This window comes from Magallana gigas, chromosome 9 (assembly GCF_963853765.1).
Source record: "Magallana gigas chromosome 9, xbMagGiga1.1, whole genome shotgun sequence".
NCBI classification, from domain to species: Eukaryota; Metazoa; Mollusca; class Bivalvia; order Ostreida; family Ostreidae; genus Magallana; species Magallana gigas.
In genome coordinates, this window is record NC_088861.1 from 2,010,636 (window position 1) to 2,031,936 (window position 21,301).

The 21,301-nt window shown below is 32.9% G+C and overlaps 3 protein-coding genes across 4 annotated transcripts; 1 reads left to right on the forward strand and 2 right to left on the reverse strand.

The window, feature by feature from the left end:
• Window positions 1-1,367: 1,367 nt before the first annotated feature.
• On the reverse strand, window positions 1,368-9,296 carry LOC105347443 (uncharacterized). The gene is made up of 11 exons (XM_066071855.1): window positions 9,190-9,296; window positions 7,189-7,737; window positions 5,746-5,814; window positions 5,048-5,224; window positions 4,487-4,550; window positions 4,140-4,318; window positions 3,751-3,912; window positions 3,454-3,581; window positions 2,496-2,670; window positions 2,034-2,189; window positions 1,368-1,695 (listed from the first exon to the last, which is right to left on the reverse strand). The coding sequence occupies exons 1-11, from the start codon at window positions 9,251-9,253 to the stop codon at window positions 1,472-1,474; spliced, it is 1,947 nt and encodes a 648-aa protein (XP_065927927.1). The 5' UTR covers window positions 9,254-9,296; the 3' UTR covers window positions 1,368-1,471.
• A 3,009-nt stretch (window positions 9,297-12,305) lies between these two features.
• Window positions 12,306-14,520, forward strand: LOC105347434 (uncharacterized). The gene is made up of 2 exons (XM_020074949.3): window positions 12,306-12,458; window positions 12,780-14,520. The coding sequence occupies exon 2, from the start codon at window positions 12,798-12,800 to the stop codon at window positions 13,323-13,325; it is 528 nt and encodes a 175-aa protein (XP_019930508.2). The 5' UTR covers window positions 12,306-12,458; window positions 12,780-12,797; the 3' UTR covers window positions 13,326-14,520.
• A 1,525-nt stretch (window positions 14,521-16,045) lies between these two features.
• LOC105347816 (uncharacterized) lies at window positions 16,046-20,343 on the reverse strand. 2 transcript variants are annotated; one of them, XM_066070827.1, is made up of 7 exons: window positions 20,188-20,343; window positions 19,847-20,007; window positions 18,556-19,496; window positions 18,146-18,397; window positions 17,112-17,332; window positions 16,786-16,839; window positions 16,046-16,256 (listed from the first exon to the last, which is right to left on the reverse strand). In XM_066070827.1, the coding sequence occupies exons 1-7, from the start codon at window positions 20,263-20,265 to the stop codon at window positions 16,152-16,154; spliced, it is 1,812 nt and encodes a 603-aa protein (XP_065926899.1). In that variant the 5' UTR covers window positions 20,266-20,343; the 3' UTR covers window positions 16,046-16,151. The 2 variants fall into 2 exon arrangements, with proteins under 2 accessions (XP_065926899.1, XP_011455355.3); XM_011457053.4 differs by having other exon boundaries at window positions 16,048-16,256; window positions 17,585-18,397.
• Between the last annotated feature and the right edge of the window lie 958 nt (window positions 20,344-21,301).

The following is a 21,301-nucleotide window of genomic DNA, read 5'->3' on the forward strand; positions in this document are numbered from 1 at the left end:
TAAGCCAAGTTATGAGCGAGATACAGAGGTCAGAATTGGTTGTTATGTAAACAAAGCTCGAGTCTTATAGTTGTTTACAAAAAATGTAATGTAGAGAATTACCATTACTTAGACAAAATGACATGTAAATAACAATTCAAACTAACTCAATATCTTTATAAATACTATTTTCAACAAAAGAAAGATACATTTGATTGAAACTTACACCAGTCCAACACATATGTAAAAAATGGTAACATTCGAGCTTTGTTTACAAAACAAAAAACTATGAACCCTGTATCTTGCTTATAACTTGATATTTGACTTTCAGATTTTGACACAGCATTAAAAACTTCTATATTTATCAGTATAAACATTGAAAATGGAAAAATAAAATTTGAAAATTTTAAGTCAAATCGTGTCCAAGTCCCTTTAAGAAAATTATAAGACAATAAAAAAAACCACATAATAATTGATACGCTGTGCAACAATCAAAAAAGCATTAAAAATGGTAATTTCAACAATACAGAAAGATTCGCATACTGTTACAAAAAATGGTATTTGTGTTCCATGAAAAGTTGCGTTAATTTTAACTTAAACTTAAGCTTATGTCCTAGCTTTTTCTGATAATTTACTACAAATACCAATATCGTTGCTTTACTTGCATCACATCTTCTCTTAAACGCGCTAATTAACCTCGTAGAATAAATACAAGTATATTCACGTGCAATAAATATAGAATTTATTTGCAAATCGAGAGTAGTCATTTTTACATGCAAATAAACCACTGAATTTCATTCCATAGAGCTAAAAATGGTTACATTATTATTGATTGCATTATAATCACAGTTTTGACAAAATGGTTTATGCATCAAAATAGAAAATTTTGAATGATTATTAAAAGACAATGAAAAACTTAAAACACAAACTAAAACAGCAAATAAAGTTTTAATCAGTTATATGAGCAGTTAAAATAAATCAACTCATACACAAAACATAAAACATTAGGCGACATATATCTATGTAGAAATAATATTCCGAAATATCAATATTAGAACTAGTATGTAATTTATAGAAGAGTTTTATGAACAGCTAACATAGTTCTGTTTACCACTACGATTCATCATGCAGTCGAATACTAGTATATGTGCAAGGGAAAAATAGAAACAAGAGACATTTGTTATTTAACGACTAAATTCTTTCATAAAATCCAGATTTGCCAATAGATCTCATTATCACATTAAAGTTGTTTCAAAGATATGACCATATGACTAATCAGCAGAGAGTTATAAATCGATTATGCGTAAGATATAAACATCGTTGGCAATATTTATCTATTTTGATCATCTGTGTGAGAATTTCAACATTCTTTTACAACATGGAAGATGAGACAGTAATAGTTGTCATAAATACATGCAGCAAAAAAAGAAAGTGAACAACAAATTAAAAGATCATACGTCGTTTTTGAAAGCATGGTTTGTGCGACACAGTCTCAAAATTCTCCAAATCCTTCGCGGTATGTCTCTTTCTTATCCACCTTTTTGTACATCTGTGCAGCATCGTCCACTGGCTTTTTGGCGTTTTCGTCTTCTTCTACAGGTGGTAACACCTCAGCTTCATCTGTTGTTGCCAGGATGACAACAATGAGGAAGCAGACCATAGCAAGGACAACGCCCACCGATCCCACGCTGACAACAATGGCGCCCGCCGCCCACGCTGAAATCAATGATTACATTTAACTGAATTATCATATGTCTTTCGCCAATTACAAAAAGAAATCAATTCTTACTCCAAATTGCAATTATTCATTTGCTAAGCTTTTCTTTATTTCAATGTATTATCTATTTAAACAAAAACAATCCGGTAACTGGTTGCAGAGTTTGTGAATACATTATCATTTGGTTTTTTTTTCTGTAATATATTTTACATTTCAAAAAATCAATAAGGCATTTAAATTGATATTTCAGTGTATTGCTTAAGCATAACTTTTTGAAAAAGAGAAAAAAAAAACTCGCATTCAGATACCAACAGGGTGAACAACTTGAGGGATATACCTGGCACTGTATAGGGTGTTGTAACAGATTTGTCCAAGATTCTAACTGTCAGGAATGATTCCATTGAAGAAGTTCCTGTACATGTAACAAATATCTTGTATTCTTCCGTTGTTTTAAAGTCAAGCTCGGCATCAACATTCAGAAACACACCTGCCGCTAAGAAAACAATTTATTTTGCATCAGATATCACCTCATTGGTGACGTCATGCTTTTATATGTGGAAAGGCGCCATCTATACAAAGTCGATAAATTGGTTCACTGAAATTGTGAACAATTCTGGCTTATGATGGATACTAACATTAAATCGTTACTTATAATAAGAGCACGCGTGTTTTGACATCTGTATATAATCTACCAGAACAGTTTGCTAACTTCGTTGAAAAAATAATACTTCTTGTACAACGAATTGTGATAAAAGCTTCCAAACCAGAAATAAATAGCAAGATACAATATGGTACATACTTCCATTCAAGTAGTCATCCACTCTGAAATTTGTTGTCTCTGGCAAGATGGAAGTCAACATACAGGAAATACTGTCTGCAGCTGGATCGGTTGCATTGATGACGATAAGTAGAGTCTCAGAACTGGTGTCATCGCCTAGTTCTACTTCCGTCGGTAGATTGTTGATCGCCAGAGGCTTCAAAGATACAAAATAAATTGCTATTTCTGTAAAATCTATATTAATACTTGGTAAAGCAATTAAAGTTAACCAGGTAACAATTTAACCGTTCCCTATTTAGAAACAACATCTTAATATAGCCTACATATTCATGCAACTTCTCTTTGAGTATAAAATATTTTCAAAACATAAGTTGCTATTCCAAATTTGAATGTCAAAACAAAATTAAAACAAATATGTTAGGCTTAAAACAGAAGTAACTTTAGGATAGAAAAAAGAAACAATGAATGTCATTCAAAATGTATCTGTTTCGAACTTTCAGCTGAAGCCATAAAAAAGTCAACAAGCTATTTCCTTTCTAAATTTTTCACAAACTGAAAATTGCTTTATAACCAGTGTGAAGGATTGTAGACTGTTTTAGAGATAATTTAATTAGAAACTCAGAAAAAAGTGAATGCTTACTAAAAGGGTAATGCAAGTGTCGTTTGAAAAGTAATCGATTAATTTGGAAAATATAGCAAGTGAATATGAAAAGTTTGTAAAATTATATTGACAAAAACAGACGAAGAAAAAATGTTGTCAGAATGATATTCTAAAAAGGTCCGATGGTCGTGGTAAATTTAGACTATTTCAATCTCCTTGAAAAAAAAGAGTTCTCTATAAAGATATAAGAAAATTTTCTACTTTTAAAATTGTATGGGAATTTTCTTTGCTATATCATAGCTTTTAACAACCTTCTTATAGACTGGTGGTTAATTTGTTTTAAGCAGCTGAAGCACAGATCTGTACACAGTAACTTACCACGACGACAGTTGTGATGTTGATAGCAACAGAGGCAGTGTTCAAACAGGAGTCGAAGACTGACAACGATAAAAAGTACGGCGTCGCTACGCCAGTGACCGGAAGTGTCGTCATCAAGCTGATCAACCCTATAATAAATATAAGGTTAACAAATATACCATTGCAAAGGGGAACAAATGATATGTATCAATTTGAATTATAAGTGTATAATGATACAAGATATAGTTTTAGTGTCATACATTTGAGTGCATGCGTAAACATTGTTCAATCTACTATATATGTTTCACTTTAAAGTACCTGTAGTTTGATTGTATTCAAAATAAGGACTGCCTAAATCGGACCACATAAGTGACTCGCCAAGGTCATCGGTAAGGCTAGCAACTGCAACACTTGACCCCACGGTCAGACTCTCTGATATAGACACCGGTGCGTCTCCACCGGAAAAGGTAGGAACTGTGCCTGTAATTTGTTATAGGAATGTTATTTGTAATTGTAATAAAAAACCCGTCGATGCGGTCAACAACTGCTAAACTGTACAAATAAAATGACAAAAAAGCTTGCTCAAACCAAAAACTCTAAAAAACAAAAATAATATTAATTTACATAAATATTTTTTTTCTAAAATATGAGTTTAGAAACCATCACGAATAAAGAATAAAAATATAAGAAATGATCTTTGTGTTCACCGTTAACCATCGTAAACTTGATCGCAAAAGCTGTATCTGGCATCGCATACGCTGAGGACCAGCCGTAATAGTCTCCGACTGCCAACGACCCCATATCGGTTACCCGTCGTATCTCTTTTTGACAAAGTTCTCCTGAGCAGTTAGCCGCTATCCCGATAGGATTCACCCCGGCCGAGTACCTTAAAGAAATACGTTTACTGATTTAGGCTTTGTTTCGTATATATTGGTTTGTCAGTGTTGTTATACTTTGCAGAATATTGAATCAATGGTTATTAATCAATCAATATAAGAATATTCAAAGAGAAAAACATTCTCATCATTGCAAAAAATTTAATTAAAAAACTGACCATCCAAGGACGTCATTCACTGCAATAGCCACTTTCGGTGAAAATGTGTAGCTTTGATACCCCACTGTTCAAGAAAAGACACAGATAAAACTGTACAACGAATTAGTCATTACTGTGCAATCATTTAAATTCGTGGGGGGTCAATTTTTGTGGATCGTGGGATTTTTGCTTATTCGTGGGGATGTCATTTTGTGGATTTGTCGGTTTTTATTATAAGTACGATAACAAACTCTTTCAAAATATGTTTTCGTCGAGAATTTAAATTTGTGGAGGAGGGCTACCCACGAATACCACGAATTGACCAATAACGAATTTTAATGATTCCACAGTAATCTTTATTGAATTTTAGCCATATAGGGTATATGTATGTGATTTTACAGAGATTACTTGTGGAGCTTTTCTTTTCATGTAGCATGTTGTACGGTTGCCAAATTTTAAACTTTATCAGCAAGATAAATATTGTCATTGTTTGGAGGGTGTTTTTATGCATCATGCCATTGTTTTTCGATTAAGTATATTTGGAGAAGTTGAAATGGAGAGATATATATTACTCATACAAACCACTAGCAGTAATTGTCGTTTGATAGGCCAAGTACTCAGCTCTCCAGACCTGTAACACAAAAGACCCGGATGTTGCGGCTTTATACTCCAAAGATGCCAGAGCCCCGCAGCAGTGGATGTTGTAGGGACCTACAGCACTTGCTCCTATAGCCTCTTGCATTAAGTAGTATCCAACATCTGTAAAGCCAATAAATAGGATTATTGAAATTTTATAAATGAATATAGAATACCCTAATTAGAAAGAATCAATATCTTATATTATATCAATGTATATGAATTTCTATAATGAGAACACAAGTTCCAACATAGTTCGTGTAGAGAAGCAGAGGGAAAACTTTGATGTGACATAAATATTAATATCATTGAATTGAAGCATTTGATATTCTCAAAAAAGAATATTTACATCCACTTCATTTCTATAATTTCCATATTTTTTGCAATTTTCAGTCCATAGAAACTGACAGGACTGAAATCTACACGATTCAATTTTAACCAGTTCATCGATCGGTCATAATCTTCAGCAAATATATGCATTGTCGCTACCTTCATATCCAGCATGAATCATCAAAGAAAAAAATGATATGTGGTGATAACGAACAGCTTTTAAAATGGTGCCATAAAAATGACTTAAGCAAAGCTCGAAAAATTTAAGCCTCTTTATATGAATATGATTTTGAATTGATTGTAAAGAAACTTACTGGAATTGGTGTCGGCAGTAACAGACATTGAGCTTGGAAGGTCATAGTAAAATACAAAACTTTCACAATCTGACAAAAAGAAGAAATTGAATTAGAGAAATTATACTAAGTATCTAATTTTTAAAGCATATTTATGTCTATATCAGCTACAGATAAAGTCATAAATTTAAACAAAGGTTAAAAAATCTGTATATATGGCGTCAAGATCTTAACTGAGAACAGACAAAGATTGGTTTTCGACTTGTCAAAAATAAATTTGATTAATTTTCCATTAAATCAAGATGAAAGGAAATGAAAATAGTAAATTTATCTTTCTTTATCACTATCATACAACTTGGTATAGAAATAGTAATCAATGTTTAGAATCTAACAAGGACTATATTTTTGGCGGAATATTGGCGTAGGAAAATATCACGTTTCGCCGTTTCGCAATACAGAATTACTGTAGATAAATGAGTCTGTTTTGGCATATTTGAAACAATAACAATAATGTTGGATTTTTAAACTTATGTTATTTAATGATATGATAATTGGGTTTCAGAATATGTTTTTAAAACATGATTTGTCAATCAAAATAGATATTTATAAGCTTTTTAAAGCGCCTATTCTATTCGTTGATTTGTGTGAAAAAAATCACTTAAATCAGTTCTTCTCTCTTATCAAATGGTCAATATATTAGCTTTTCTCTCAATTTATATCTTTATTATGTCTTCATAATACTTAAAAATAAAAATATTTATTATTGGAAGCATAAAAAATTAGAGGAAATGCGGGCTAATCAATATTAATTATTTTAGTTTGCATGCGCGGATCTAGAGGGGGGGTCGGGGGGTCCCGACCCCCCCCCCCCCCCTGGAAAATGAAAATTTATTAAATTTATATAGTAAAATTATCGCGAAAATATGCCTCGGACCCCCCCCCCCCCCCTGGCAAACACAATTATCCTTCGGACCCCCCCTGGAAAAATTTTCTGGATCCGCGCATGGTTTGAATATTTCTTCCAATTTAGTAGTATAAGCTGTTAGACATTCTGATATTCTATCATTTCATTGAAGAGTAGAATCTTCATATCTTAAACAGATATCTACATAACTGCAAAGAACTGCATTTATTTTTATCATCCTCTAAGTTGAGGGAAAATGTATTGACCTAGACGTGACTTTTATGCGAAAACAAGGAGATCAAATTTGATTAAACTGATAGAATCATTTGGTTAAATGATCTGTTTGACTGTGTCAAAATTTTATAAATTTCTTTTTATAAGAAGTAGTTTGATAACGAGAAGTTAAACTTTAGGCATAACAAATACAATATATCAATTATCAAGCATTTGTATTCTCAAATTATATCTAGAATAAACGAAGATACTCAGAATTATTTTTATGACCTTTTTCTGTTCTTAGGTAATGGACTTGGTGCCTGCTTTCTGTCTTAAAAACTTACAGGGAGGACAAAACATAGAAAAAGCAACTGTTGGTGCTGAAGTTTGTATTGAGGACCACGTCGCTCCACCTAGAACGTATCTGGAATCGGAAGCTAAACTTGTATAAGACGTTGCAGGTTGAGTAGATACGAATCCTACTTTGACACCAGCTGCCTTCATGGCGTCCAGACTTGTTGTGGAGGACATAAAAGTCGTGCTTGTAACCACTAGCAACCACCGTGTTGACCCAGATCTGGCGTTTGAGGACAATATGTTGTTCCAAGCCATGTCCATGCCAGGCGATAAATCCGACCCACCTCCTGTATGGTTAGCATTACTAAGCAATCCATACCAGAGGTCCGTGGTCGTGAAGTAGTCACGCAGACCCCAGCCAAAATGGGATGAGTTGTCTACCCCTATCCCCGCTATATTTGTGTGGTCCGCATGCAAGTAAAGATCGTATCCCAAATAATAAATGAAATCTCTCTGGTAACCGAAGTCGGTAGATGTAAGACTTGATGATGTGTCATACAAAACTACCACATCAAGCATCTGGTGTATGCCACAAGCTGCAATAATCAATTACAAAGTTGAGTAACATACTGTTTTGGATCCTTACAATATCACATATAAAGCCTTCTTTATCGTACCATGTTGCTTGGGATATGATTTAAAGCTGCTTGGTCCGATTTTTTTGTAATTACAGTATCAAATTTTTTTCCATACAAATCATTTATCTTAGAAAGTTATGGACTTTCTCCTATTTACATCAGCAGAATCAGTCTCCTTTCAAAGTTAGAAATATTCAAAGTGATCAAAAATAATTTCTCTTTGGGCAAACGAAAAAACAAACCAAAATGCATCACGGGAATGTTTAGAAAAGGAAACCGCTTGGTTTCGTCCCCCGAATGATTGGGGTTATTCAACCCGCATACTATGCATCGATTGTAAAGAAAGCAGACTTTGGAAATATTAGCGAACAAAACGTACACATGTTATTTGTAATTTGTCTGATCATTTCGACCTTTATTTAAAGCGATGTCAAAGTCGTAATACAACCATACCCGTCTCGTCGTCAGGGGTGAAATTTAACATGAGGCGAAATAACGCAGTACCTTTTAATGTCGTTTGTTTTGTTAGCAAATTTTGTACGTATTTTTCTTCATTGAAATTTGGCATAATTGATGGGTAAAACTACTACAATGTCTATTATTATACATATACTAAGCATAGCCATTGTTTAAAAGCGTGCATAAAATTTGATATAAAATCGGACCAAGCAGCTTTAAATGAAAATGCTGAATAATTTTTTCAGATGGAATTTAATGAAAAATAACTTTTGCAGAGATATTAGTTGCACGATTAAATTTTAAATATTTGGCATTAACAACGTCAAATTGATATACGATTTCAATGTAAATGCTGTATAATTTTATTAGGGAATTAGGAATCATTCTTTGAGCATTTTATATATATATATATATACTTACGTATACACTTATAGATAATGAGGGTTGTTAAGAATATATATATATATATATATATATATATATATATATATATATATATATATATATATATATTCTTAACAACCCTCATTATCTATATATATATATATATATATATATATATATATATATATATATATATATATATATATATATATATATATATATATTCTTAACAACCCTCATTATCTATAAGTGTATAATGATTTTTTAGCAATGATATGTGTACTAGTCTAACATTACAAAGTAGAAAGTGGCTGTGTTGTTTAAATTCAATTTATATTACTCTATTTTGAACAATAATTATTTCTTATTCTTCCGTTCTTTTCTAAATATACGACTTTATATACGTTTTTTCTTCTATTCAGATGTGCATTGCCAAAGAAAAAATAAACATCTTGAAATTAAAATTTCTCCAAAATAGGTACTGTGTCATCTGCATAATTTATATACAATCCAAGTAGATATTGAATTAGAAACTTTGCTATTAAGATAAAGTGATTAATAACTTACATCCATATGATGTGGCAATTAGCAGAGAAATAATCACAGAGATGGAACTGTAATGGCCGACCATGTTCAAGTTATATGTTTCGAATGAGGTAGATTCTCTGTCGCGTTTGAATTCGATCAAAATTTTTAAAATCACAATAGCGCTGTCATTTATAAAGTCTTTTCACTCTTACGGTCTTTTGTTTTAACTTTTAAAAAACCGTTCATTATTATCGTTAACAATTTAAGATTCTTTTTAAATTTAAACAATATTTTATTTCACAGATAGGGTCGGATAGCAGGCAGCTTTTGTACAAGAATAAATTACGTTTTTAAACCCCAGTGATCTTTTAAAGTTTAAAGACTTTATCCTGTTTCATGTACACAAAAACAGTCTGTTTAAAAGACAGGGCAATCTACATGTTATACTCATAGTCCATTCAAAAATGGTAAAACGAGTAGAAATTGGTGATTATATATATATATATAATTGTTGTATGCATGAATAAAACTCTTATAAAAACTTGAAGTTTGGTTTAGTATTTATATAACATTTTACTCAGTTTTATTTCAATTCATTCAAACATACATAAAATACAGTTCGACCTGTTAATTAAAGAATGTACATTTTGTCTCACGCGTAAGAATTTCGATCGAAAGATTCATTCAGTAATGCAGTTGACCTCGATGAACTGACCTCAATCATTAGAACTGACCTCGATCTATTGATGTTGCATAATAGTAGCTAGGAGGACGGCTTGATTTATAAACAAGGTTACGTTATAAAGCGACCTCAATAGCAAGTTATGATGGCATTCAATGTTTTTCATTCGCATTAATTTTTTTTAATACAACTCTTTCTTTGTATACGTGTTAATGCTCTTTGAAGAACCCTATACTCAGTATTCTGAAGAAGAAGAAGAAGAAGAAGAAGAAGAAGATACATTAACATTTAATAATTACGTTAAAAATATAAAACTAGACAAGGAGTTTACGAACGGCTCTCCCCAAATTTATTTCAAAATTAAATTTGTTGACGGTTTATAATAATGAAATTATGGTGTACATGCAGATTCAAAATATTCCAATTTTGTAAAAATACAGTACTTTTTTTTATTATTTTACATCAAACTGATCGTGTTGATTGCTTCTAGCTATCAATATATCAATATTGCCGATCATTCCTTTTAAAAGAAATTCTTGTTTTCACATCTTCACGTAACGACTGCACGGGGCTTTCACACTCGATGCTGCGACATTGAACCTCACTGTTTGAGAGTTTTCGTCCGAATGATTAGTTTTCTAAAGTTTGAATTTACTACGCTCTATCTGTAACTCTTGTGCTGGTCGTTTTCCACTTATTTCGAGTGTTTAAATCATTGTCACTTTCTTCCAAAGGTCTTTCGTTTTGATGCATCTCGACAGGCATTCAGGCCTGTAGGCATATTTATCAACAACCAAAATAATAAAAGATAGACGACTTTAGAATCTTATATCAGATTCTTGAAAACATTATGTATAAGCTCCCCCCCCCCCCCCAAAAAAAAAATATGCCGAGTTAAGAGGGTACCTTCGGCAGTGGATATTAGTAAATACTGGGTATTTCGACTTTGACTACTTTGATCGATCATTGTTACATCATATTATTATTTCTTACCATATGCAAGTAATTACATGTATGTGTATATCTTCCAAATTAAAATCATATTCAAAGTATTCAAAGATCTAATTTTGATGCGTTTCCTACGTGAATAGAAAAATAGATTTTATGGGGGAAATATAAATACGTTCGCTGGAACCACCACATAAACTTTTGTAAGAAAGTAAACTTCACCAAATATTTCTCTGGATATGCAGTAATCTTCCGAACATTCCTCGACACATTGGGAAAATCTGTGATCACACCTCGAGTTGTCTTTGCTTGATCTGTACGTGTGGGACTCGGTATATTACATATATATATATCCAGTGTAACATCTAAAAGACTGGGAGTGTACAGTGCAGAGCTGTAAGATGCATGCTAACTGCCATATCATCAGCAGCGTAGGGATCGGAACGGGGGGGGGGGGATGTCAGCCCCTCTCAGTCCCCCCACCCCCACAACCCCCACTTTTTTTGCAAAATTAGACATAACCATACTCATAATTCCCCTTTTCTTTTGTTTGTCAAGATTTCTGATAAGGTCTAGCCCCCCCCCCCCCCACCCCCTCCACTTTCAATTTGCTTCCGACGCCACTGAGCAGTGTCCCTCTTTAATTCAGAGCTAGGTGAAACGGGAATCCCTACTACAAAACAGATATAGTAGTTTTGATGTATTGGACACCTGTCGATATAAGTCGATAAAAGTTCATTATAAATAAAATACTGTCACCGATTTAGAATTTTTCATATTTTACAATATTTGGCCAAAAAGTATGTTTAAAAAAATTATTTTGAAATAGTCGGCCGCCGCTTTTTTGGAGCATGTTAAAAAGCATTGAAACAGAAATTCTGTTATAACATGTTCTTTGGAACCCATTCCCCCTTTTTTTATGGTCAGTACCCCCCCCCCCCCACCCCCACTTGACTTTCAAAACTGATGCTATCTACGGTCTTTCCATTTACAGTCCGCCTTAATTAATGGCACAAAAGTTTCACAAACCATATTCTTTGACTTGTTTGATACATGATTAACAAAGATCGATAAACATTAAAGGATGGTAGGTGGTCAACCAATTAACTATCAGATCTACCCTTAAAATTTAAGATATGGTTTGTTTATCTATAATTATATAGATAATCATTTATAAAGAATAATTTCATAATTTTTTCTTTTTAAATTTAGATATTTTCCTATATTTTTATATTTAGCTCTTCTACTAAATGAGATAAATGAAGTCTTAAAATGGCCACGACCATCGACCCCTTTAATAGGAATAAGGAAATGATTGAGACATTTTGAAGAGTTGTCGCTCTTGGATTTTAATGATTCCTCGTACATCGGTTGATAAATATTTTGATTATGTTTATAAATCAATTACATACTATGTAACACATTCTATTAAATAAAAAGGTGAATTTTTTGCTTTGAAAAGACATTTTTTTTTATTTCAACGGACATTTCGGTAAAAATTCCAGGTAAACCTGGGTCTATTCGGTATTTTAGCGTACCGAAATGGGGTTCATTTGGGTAAACTGACGCACCTAAGAACATAAATTTCCTGTTTTTAGAAATCGAAAGTACAGGAGTCAGTAGTGAGTCACCATATTGTTTATTCTGCGTTTTAGAAGAATAAATTTCTTATTTGAAGGTAAACCAATGATTTATGTTACTTGTTTTATTTTTAAAATATTCAACTGGGATTGATTCTGCAAACAAACACATAACATTACGGAAAGATATTCATTATTGCCTTCAAGAAATGTTTATTTTTTTCGTTTAAAAGTTTAGAATTAATAAAAATTCAAATGATTGTGCAATAGCCACTAGATTACTTAATATGTTTTCTGAAGAATGATATTTATGTGGTGTATTTAACATTACACATTCACTATACATCAGTACACCTGTATATCTATATAGATATATAGTACTGTACAATCTCAATTGTGACTAATCCATCTGTTTATAGAGAAAAACCAGTAAAACTATGGCGTGCACGGCCAAGAGTGACTCCGTAGTGATTGAAACAGAGCCATTACAGTTAAACGAAGAAACGCCCTCTGACACAAAACCAAATCATGAAGATGCAGAGCAAGTGGAACTATCTCTACTAATCGAAAACCAGCAGGCCTCCCAGAGTAAGAACAACGCTGTAAAAAGTTACGCCATAGACCCAACGTACCACAATACCTCAGAGAATCCGTACAGAGAAACAACAGTGACTCTACCCCACATGGTCAAAAAAGTCCCCGAAGACGACCTCACCCCTCGACCCTGGAAAACGTTCAACCAAATCTTGGTTCTGTCCTATGTGAGTGTGGTCTTTTGTTTGTGCTTTGGTGTCTTTGCTAACAGAGAGGCCTGGAAAGCCAAACTGTACAACGGGAAAGGTCTATATGGACTAGCCCAGAAGCGGGCCAGACGAGCGGCTTTAGTTAGTTACATTGCAGTGGGATCTGGACTCTTTCTGATTATTTTATTTCTTATACTTGGACTGACAAACTATGAATTTTAAAATTCCAACACATTTGTTAGTTTTACAAAAAGTGATACAGGCCGGCATGTGACGAGTTTTCGCTGAGTATTATTTCTTGCCAGTGCATTGTTACGTCATTTTTCGTACAGTATAACTTTATGTGTTGATAAAATGATGGAATGTACTGGCGAGAAATGGTCTGTTGAGAATTTGTCATTTGCCAATAAGTGTTGAATAGATATGAATTTGAAACTAACAATCAATTCATGGTTAAAAAAATGAAAAAAAAACCTGTAGATTGAACTCCAGATAGATGGTGCAGTACCTAATTGTTTTCAATACATGTATTAGTGAAATAGCATAGTAGCCTGTAATTACTATTATAAGTTAATTATTATAGTTATTACTATTTACTCTGTTATATATAGCAGGGTTGTCTCTAAGACCCGGGAGGCGGGGAATTCCCCCACCTATAATGCCTTAATTACCCGGCTATTTTTGCATTTCAAACACAATGTAGCTATAAGCAAGACCCCCAGACCCCCTTCTACTTTTTCATTTCCTCCCTCTACTTCAGTTTTTAGAGACAACACTGACATAGTTATTGTCAATGTATGGCTTAAAGGGCTTTATCATGCCAAGCTTGCTCTTGAATCAATAGTATTTTATGGTATCTGTATACACATTGCCTGTTTATTTTTTAGAATCTTGAAAGTAGATATTTTCTTCTAACTTCAAATGACAATTTAGGCATTTTTATCCATATGCATGTATTTTTAACCTGCAATGGTAACATATATAATATAAAATGTATTTTTACAAGAGTATTGCCATTATACCCTTTTCTATATAAAATAATTATTTAAAATATTTAAGCTTTAAAATGTAGAGGAATACTCATTTTTGTGTTTCCGTGATATGACACAATGTCCATTTAACAGCATTCATTAGATGCATATACAGAATTTTTTTTTTGCCATAATAGGTGCAATGTTGAATCGGTGGATACCATATCGCTTATTAAGTCAAATTTCTTGCACTTGTATGGGATTTTGGCTGTGTTCTTCATTAAGCTATAGTCATAGCATTCAAGAGTCTGCTCCTCATTATCATACAGTCATACTTGTATATTAGAATATGATTTTATGTATTTTAAAACATAATTGGCATTATGTCACTTTATAGATGTCTTAAGCCAAGAAGGTACTTTCTTCTACTATTTGTTTAACTATTTTTTTTAAAAAGAAAGTTGAAGTCTGCCATGTATTGTAAATACCTCAAAATACATGGATGCAAACTTTAAAGTGGTGTGCATTTTATTTGAAAAATATTTTTTTTATTTTAGGGAATAAATCTTTTAAAAACAGTTTAAAAACTGATTCCACATTTTATTTTAATATTATATCTTTTCTCAAATTTAAGATCTGCAATTTTTTGTTTTGTTTTATCTATGACATTTACACAGGGACTGTACAAAAGGAAATTTCAGAAGAGATCTGTTCAATTTGAAAAAATTTAATTGATTTCAACCATTTATAGGTGAAAATGGCTAATATGGGTTGTGAATTTTCATTCAAAGAAAAAAGATTTGTTTTCATTTTACATTTTGATTTGATTTTTTCAACAACAATTATTTTGCTGTAAATTATTACTAGTACATTTGTATTTTTGAACTGGTTGATCATAGTTTAAACAATCAACAAAAATCTTGTATATTAAAATTTCTTCAAAAAGAGGTTTCAAAACTCGACAGCAAATCAAAGGATTCTTTTTCTACCAATCAGACTCCACTTTTCAGCATCATTCCATTTAATCATAAGCACGTACCGGTACATTTTAAGTTGATTTATTCATGCATGCTCGTTTTTAAATTATTAAATTTTATTTATTAGACATGCATATTTTTTGTCATATTTTGTTTTTCTTTCTGATCACAGATTAAATCCATAATTTATAGATGGATTAACTGGTAGTGTATCTTACAGATAGATGTCATTATTATTGTGAACAATATTTGATTCACGCAGTTGTTTGTACTTAAGACTTGCCAATTCATCTGTTTCTTTTGATTGCAATTTGTTCATATCAAGTCTTGAAAATGGTATAAATGTAAGTGCAATTTGTAATGTTTTGGAGCTCTTCTACATGTTAATATCTGAAATCTATTTTTTAATATTCAACATAAAAAAAACATGTAAATACATTGTAAATGTAGTCTATATTGTATTATATACCTTGGTGTTCTTTGCTTATGTTGCATGCCATATGACTTGTTCTTTTAGATTTAAAATGTTAACCATATTAAAGGTGTTTTAAACTGAATGCCTTGGTGACTTTGCTCTCTTGTTTCAGTATAAACATTAAGAAAAGTTATCTGGAATAGCCACAGAAGAAATAAGTTATACTCCACAGATGTCGATTTGATTTTAAAATATTTCTCCTCATAGTAACTGCAAGCGACATCAGACAGATTTAGAACCATTTTAACAGGAGCTTGGACTTTTAATAGGTAGTTGTGTCAAACAGCAATGTGATGTAAGCCTTTCTATTTCATTGCTATGGCTCTTTGAAATCAACAAGATTTGTCTGGCTTTTGAGCTAAGACTACACAATCTGTGTATACATATTTCACTTGAAATCGGTGCCATTTTTAACTGTTTTGAGACAAGAAAAAGATCGTCAAATCCTACCGAAAGTCCAAGGTCTTGTTAATATGGTTCTATATTATTCACATTTCAACCATTTCACACTTTTTAAGTTTTATTCTACATATCAGTCTATCTCTAAAATAGGTATAAATACAAACAAGTCTATATTTAGACTATTTATTTTATTATTTTTGATCTCAAAATCATCTAATCTTTTTCATTCAGCATGGCCACATCTTAACCGTCTGTAAACATTAACAGCATCCCCCTTCGTTACTGAAGAAATCAGGGCAGAGGAAAGGTCACTAGAGGACAGTGTACCCTACAAAACAAACAGAGTGATCAACAGTAACAGATCTAACATAACTGTAAATAAATGTGTTAATTGTGATCTTAAAAATAACTTGCATGTGAAGTTCAAATTCAGTATGAACATGTATATACAGTTAAACTGCTGAATACTATGAATATGGTTAAGTGATAAAGATGTCCAAAACATTTATTTTTACCAAAAATTTTGAAAGCAATTTTATTCAGACTCATTGAGTTTCAAGAAAATGAGGATTGACTGTATATAAAATGATGTGCGAGTACATGTACTTGTACCAACAACAGTTTTTTCATCTGCATGTAATTTACTCTGGATATCTTGAATTCTGGGATACAATGTACATGCATGTATCTCGGAAGCTTATTTCTTGGCCTTGTTGAATTAGCATAGTGAGTCAGAGAATATCAGATTGTTTCTTGCACAAAATATCTTGCATAGATGCAAATTTGAATGAAGTCAAAAGTCAATTTGAAACTTTTTTTTTTCTAAAGCAAACAAAAAATAATGTTAGTCTTTTTACCTTGAGTAAGTACTCTTTGGGTATATGTTCATCAACCAAAGCTTTATCAGTTATCTATAAAAAGAAAAAAAAGAAAAGAAAATCTTTGGAGTCAACTGAAAAGCCATACAGTAAAAATTTCTGCTTTAAAAGTGATTTTAAGGTTTATTCTCATATGTAATTTACATTTTTCCATAAATGTTTAAAATATCTTATAAATGACACACTTATATTGGTTTTATCCTTTGTAAAGCAAAAGCATTTGTTACATTTGATAAATGAATTCAAGTGCAAAAGGTCAAACTTTTATCAAATTGTGGTTCTATTTGACAAAAAAAAAATGTCACCTGTAAATATCTGGATATAGCCTCACGAACTGCTGCTGCAAGAGTGATCTCCCTTGAAATAATGATGAGTTTCAGCATTGATATGCCTGTGTCAGTGTCTAACATTTGAATGGATATCTTGACTGGTTCACCAGTTGTGTCCACTAGTTTTGCTTCATGGATCTCAATGTTCACAGGCTGTTGACATTGCTGAGTAAGAAACCGCAATACTGCATCCATGTCTACAAATGATTTTCAGAAACAAAATGATTTTCCATATTCATTAACAAAGTCTGATAAACACAAAACTGATTTCAAATATCAGAATTTTCCATAATGCATGTATAAAATAAAAGATATCACTAAATTAATTAAATTTATGAGCAAAAACTGTGGCATAATTTGGCTGTATATAGTAATATTTGATTATTCAATTCAACTTAATGTCACTATCATTCAATCTGAACCATTCAAAACTAAAGTGTACAAGTCACCTTGTCCATGAACTGATATTTCTGTCTTTTGCAGTAAGGTGGCCGATCTAAACAGATTCATATGATAAGGTGTGTCCTCTCTATTTGGTGGGACAGGGTCAGACACTGGACTTGAAACAGGTCGCCTTAGTGCAGCTTCAGTTATTGCAGCATGTAAATTAAATCCTGTCTGAAAAGTTTTTCTGTGTAAACATTTCTCATCAAAGAGAAAATGCAAGATATCAATTGTCTTCTGATCAATTAAGATCGATAAAAAGCTGTCCTTACTCGGGACAGGTAAATCTACAAGGTCAACAGGATAATGTAGACAGAGAGCTACAGTAATTTTGTAATGGACTGTTACATCCTGTGATGGAAGATCAACTTGGATGTGCACACATTCATTTGGATTCAATCCCATGTTCAGTTTTTCACTTCCAGATGATGTTTTATGTACGTACGTCTGATGAACATTTACCAACAGGCTCCAGTCACATGACAACTTTACACCACTTTGATTGGTTGCTTTTAGTGCTAGGAAGAAATCCCCACCCTTCACTTTCTGCAGAACACTATACTCACACTGAAATAGCCTTTCACTGTTCATCAGGTACGAAGCTACGTTTAATTGTGAGATGAACTCCTTCTGTCTGTCCTCTTTACAAGTCAACCTTTGAATTTGCAGCTGACAGTTTTCTATAGCCGTTAGAAGCTCTTTAATGTGCCGACCCTGCTCTTGTGTTCTCTGTGTGGCAGGCTGTTTCAGTCTTAAACCAACATCTATCTCCGAGACTCTTCCCGACTCTGTTCCACATAATATGTGACTGACAGTTTCTGAAATAAGTAAAATTGGATACATGTGTACTTCCTTCTCTGATCACTGAAGCTTCTGTTACTTACATGTACATAAATAATATCTCTAATGGTTTGTATCATGTAAAAATACATACAATATTTACCTGGGACAAAAATAAAGCTCCATAAATACCTACCTTCAACAAGACTGGTATCCAAAACACAGTGGATCTTCAAAGCACCAGCAAATTTCAGACTTGTCATTTTATCCATTTCTACATAATACTTGTCATCTTTCTCCAGGAGTGCAAAATCAGCCACCAACAGGTCCTCTCCACTGCTAACATACATCTTGGTTCCCACAATCTTAACATCATTGATGGAACAAGGCACCGTGAAGGGAACATACTGTGCGCCATATTTTTTGTCACAAGTCAGGACTGCAGAATCTCCATTGGAGGAACAGATCACGAGACCATTGATGACTTTCCGATCAAGAGCAGAATCTGGGCCAGGGTTCGTCTTTTCTCTCAGCGCAATTCTACTTGACTGAACGTTTTTGATAGGTTTGCTGGTGGGGTATAAGAGTGAAAAATTGCACTGTTCATGTGATGAAAGATGGGGACTCAGTGCACTGAAATACACAGAGCCCTCGTCTGATGTGAGGAGAAGTAGAGGGGAGTTACAGAGAGTGACCTCTTCACCCCCAATAGACTTAAACAATTCATTAGATAGGTCTATAGTTGTGCCGCTTCTCTCCTGGTTTGGACTCTGTATCAAGTCACAGGTTAAAATGTACAGATGAAACACATTTTGAGTATTCTGTATACAAGACCTCTTTTGTAGAACATGAAATGTAAGTGGACTGGCCAACTTACTGCTAATGTCACTGGAGAAACTCTCCACTTTCACCGAGTCATCGTCTTTGATCACAGCAAAAATAAATCCTAGAGTCTGACAAAGATCGAGAATGGGGGATTTCAGAGAGAGCAAGACGTGGGCTGATGAAAGAATGTGGACAAAGCTCTCAGGGGAAACAATAACTGGTCCTTTTGTGTTGTCAATGTCTTTAATGTCTGAAGCCTGGGGATCCAAAAGATCTGTAAAAATCTGCTGGTTTTCCAAAGAGGTCTGATATCTGTCCAAAGAAAAAAAATTATATCCTATGTAAATCACATTCTATATAGATACTATAACATTCTGTTACCCCATTCACAAAATGTTATTATAAAGAAAATAGCATAGCCCTTTTTAATGTGTGGCGGTCGGACCGGTTTGAACACCGGCACCAGATATCATAGCTTAGTTGGAAGAGCACCTGACTAGAGATTCAGGGGGCCTGGGTCTGGTCCGTCATTATTTCTCCCATCCCGTTACAATGACATTGTGGTCATTTGAAAATACATGTAGATGTTATCATAAACATCACTTCATGTTCATGATGTTACACAGAAATCTACAATATGTTGGATAGTATCACCAACTTACTCCAGATGAGCTTGTTTTAGCTGCGTCCTATACTCCAAGTCATTTGTTCTATATATCTTTCCAGTACTTGATCCAACTAGCAAGATCCACTCCTCAGATTTGGATGAATTACCCTGTGTTATTGAAAAGCTTTGCACCTTCTCAGGTATCTGTATGATTGCCTGTAAATAAACAATGTAACAAGTAAATTTTGAATACAACATTGTAGTTGACAGCCCTGTTATTTTGTTTGTGATGTTCATAGAGTGCTAAGATATTAAATATATATCTTTATATGTTCAAATAGCTTGATAATTCATCATGGTAAAATAAGTAAATAACATTAAATAGCTAAGTCTCACTTGCAGCTCTGTGTTCCTAAATACTTTTACATGAGTTCGGATTAAGGAGAGAAAAGCAGAAAATGTTGACGTCGCCATCTGTGGTCCGAATTTCCCGCGTCATTTTGGTATCATATTCCGTCGTTCGTGAGATGATTCGTATCTATCAGTTGTCTTTTGTTTGAGTACCAGATGACTAGATCTTTTCACACTAAGTTTAAAGTAATTAACACTTGATATTTCAAAGGCAAAAAGTGTTTCAAAACTTAATTTCCACCCGTGAAATTATGAAAGACGAATAGGGCCACATAAAAAAATATTTTCATAATTATGAGTTAATTATCTCGTTATTACGAGTTAATTATCTCGTTATAACGAGTTAATTATCTTGTTATTACGAGAAAAGATCTCGTTATTAGAAGAAAAGATCTCATTATTACGAGTTGATTTTCTCGTAATTACGAGAAAAGATCTCGTTATTACGAATTAATTATCTCGTATTTACGAGGAAAGATCTCGTCGTTATAACAAATTAATTATCTCGTATTTACGAGGAAAGATCTCGTAATTACGAGGAAAAATCTCGTTATTACTAAAAAAGAATTATATAAAATGGCACGTTTCTGAAATGACCTCCAGTTCGACCATGACTGGTTGACCCTTTCGGCTTTCTTTTTTTTTTCTTTTCAGAAACATGGAAAGAATTTTCAACTTATATATCATAATCCCACTCCGAATTAAAAACCAGGTAGTCGTAGTCGTAAAAAATAAACAATTCTATTGGTTACAGATGACTTTATATAATGATTATATATATATTTGCAGTTTCAATCATGGATATACATGATTAATTACCCGAATTGTGTATGTTTTATAAATATATATGTTTATTAAAAATAATTGATTTTGTATATTGACATTTTTAAGTCAGAAAACAAATAACATGTATCCTTCTTATTAATAAATAGTCCAATTAAATAAATCAATCTGCTCTGCTCCTTCTTCTGAGATTTCTTTAAAACTGCTTGCATGATCCGATTTTATATCAAAGTTTGTGTATGCTTTTAAACGATGATTATGCTAAGTATGTGCATAGTAAAAGACATTAATTGCAGTAGTTCATACACTTTACATA

Coding starts and splice junctions, on each gene's coding strand:
- LOC105347434 (XM_020074949.3), top strand. CDS start 12,798: ATGGCGTGCACGGCCAAGAGTGACTCCGTAGTGATTGAAACAGAGCCA.
- LOC105347816 (XM_011457053.4), bottom strand. CDS start 20,265: ATGGCGACGTCAACATTTTCTGCTTTTCTCTCCTTAATCCGAACTCAT. Junction 20,008..20,187: donor TTAGGAACACAGAGCTGCAA/GTGAGACTTAGC, acceptor GTTTATTTACAG/GCAATCATACAGATACCTGA. Junction 18,398..18,555: donor GGATACCAGTCTTGTTGAAG/GTAGGTATTTAT, acceptor TACTTATTTCAG/AAACTGTCAGTCACATATTA.
- LOC105347443 (XM_066071855.1), bottom strand. CDS start 9,253: ATGGTCGGCCATTACAGTTCCATCTCTGTGATTATTTCTCTGCTAATT. Junction 5,815..7,188: donor TTCTATGTTTTGTCCTCCCT/GTAAGTTTTTAA, acceptor TCTTTTTGTCAG/ATTGTGAAAGTTTTGTATTT. Junction 3,913..4,139: donor CAAGTTTACGATGGTTAACG/GTGAACACAAAG, acceptor AACAAATTACAG/GCACAGTTCCTACCTTTTCC.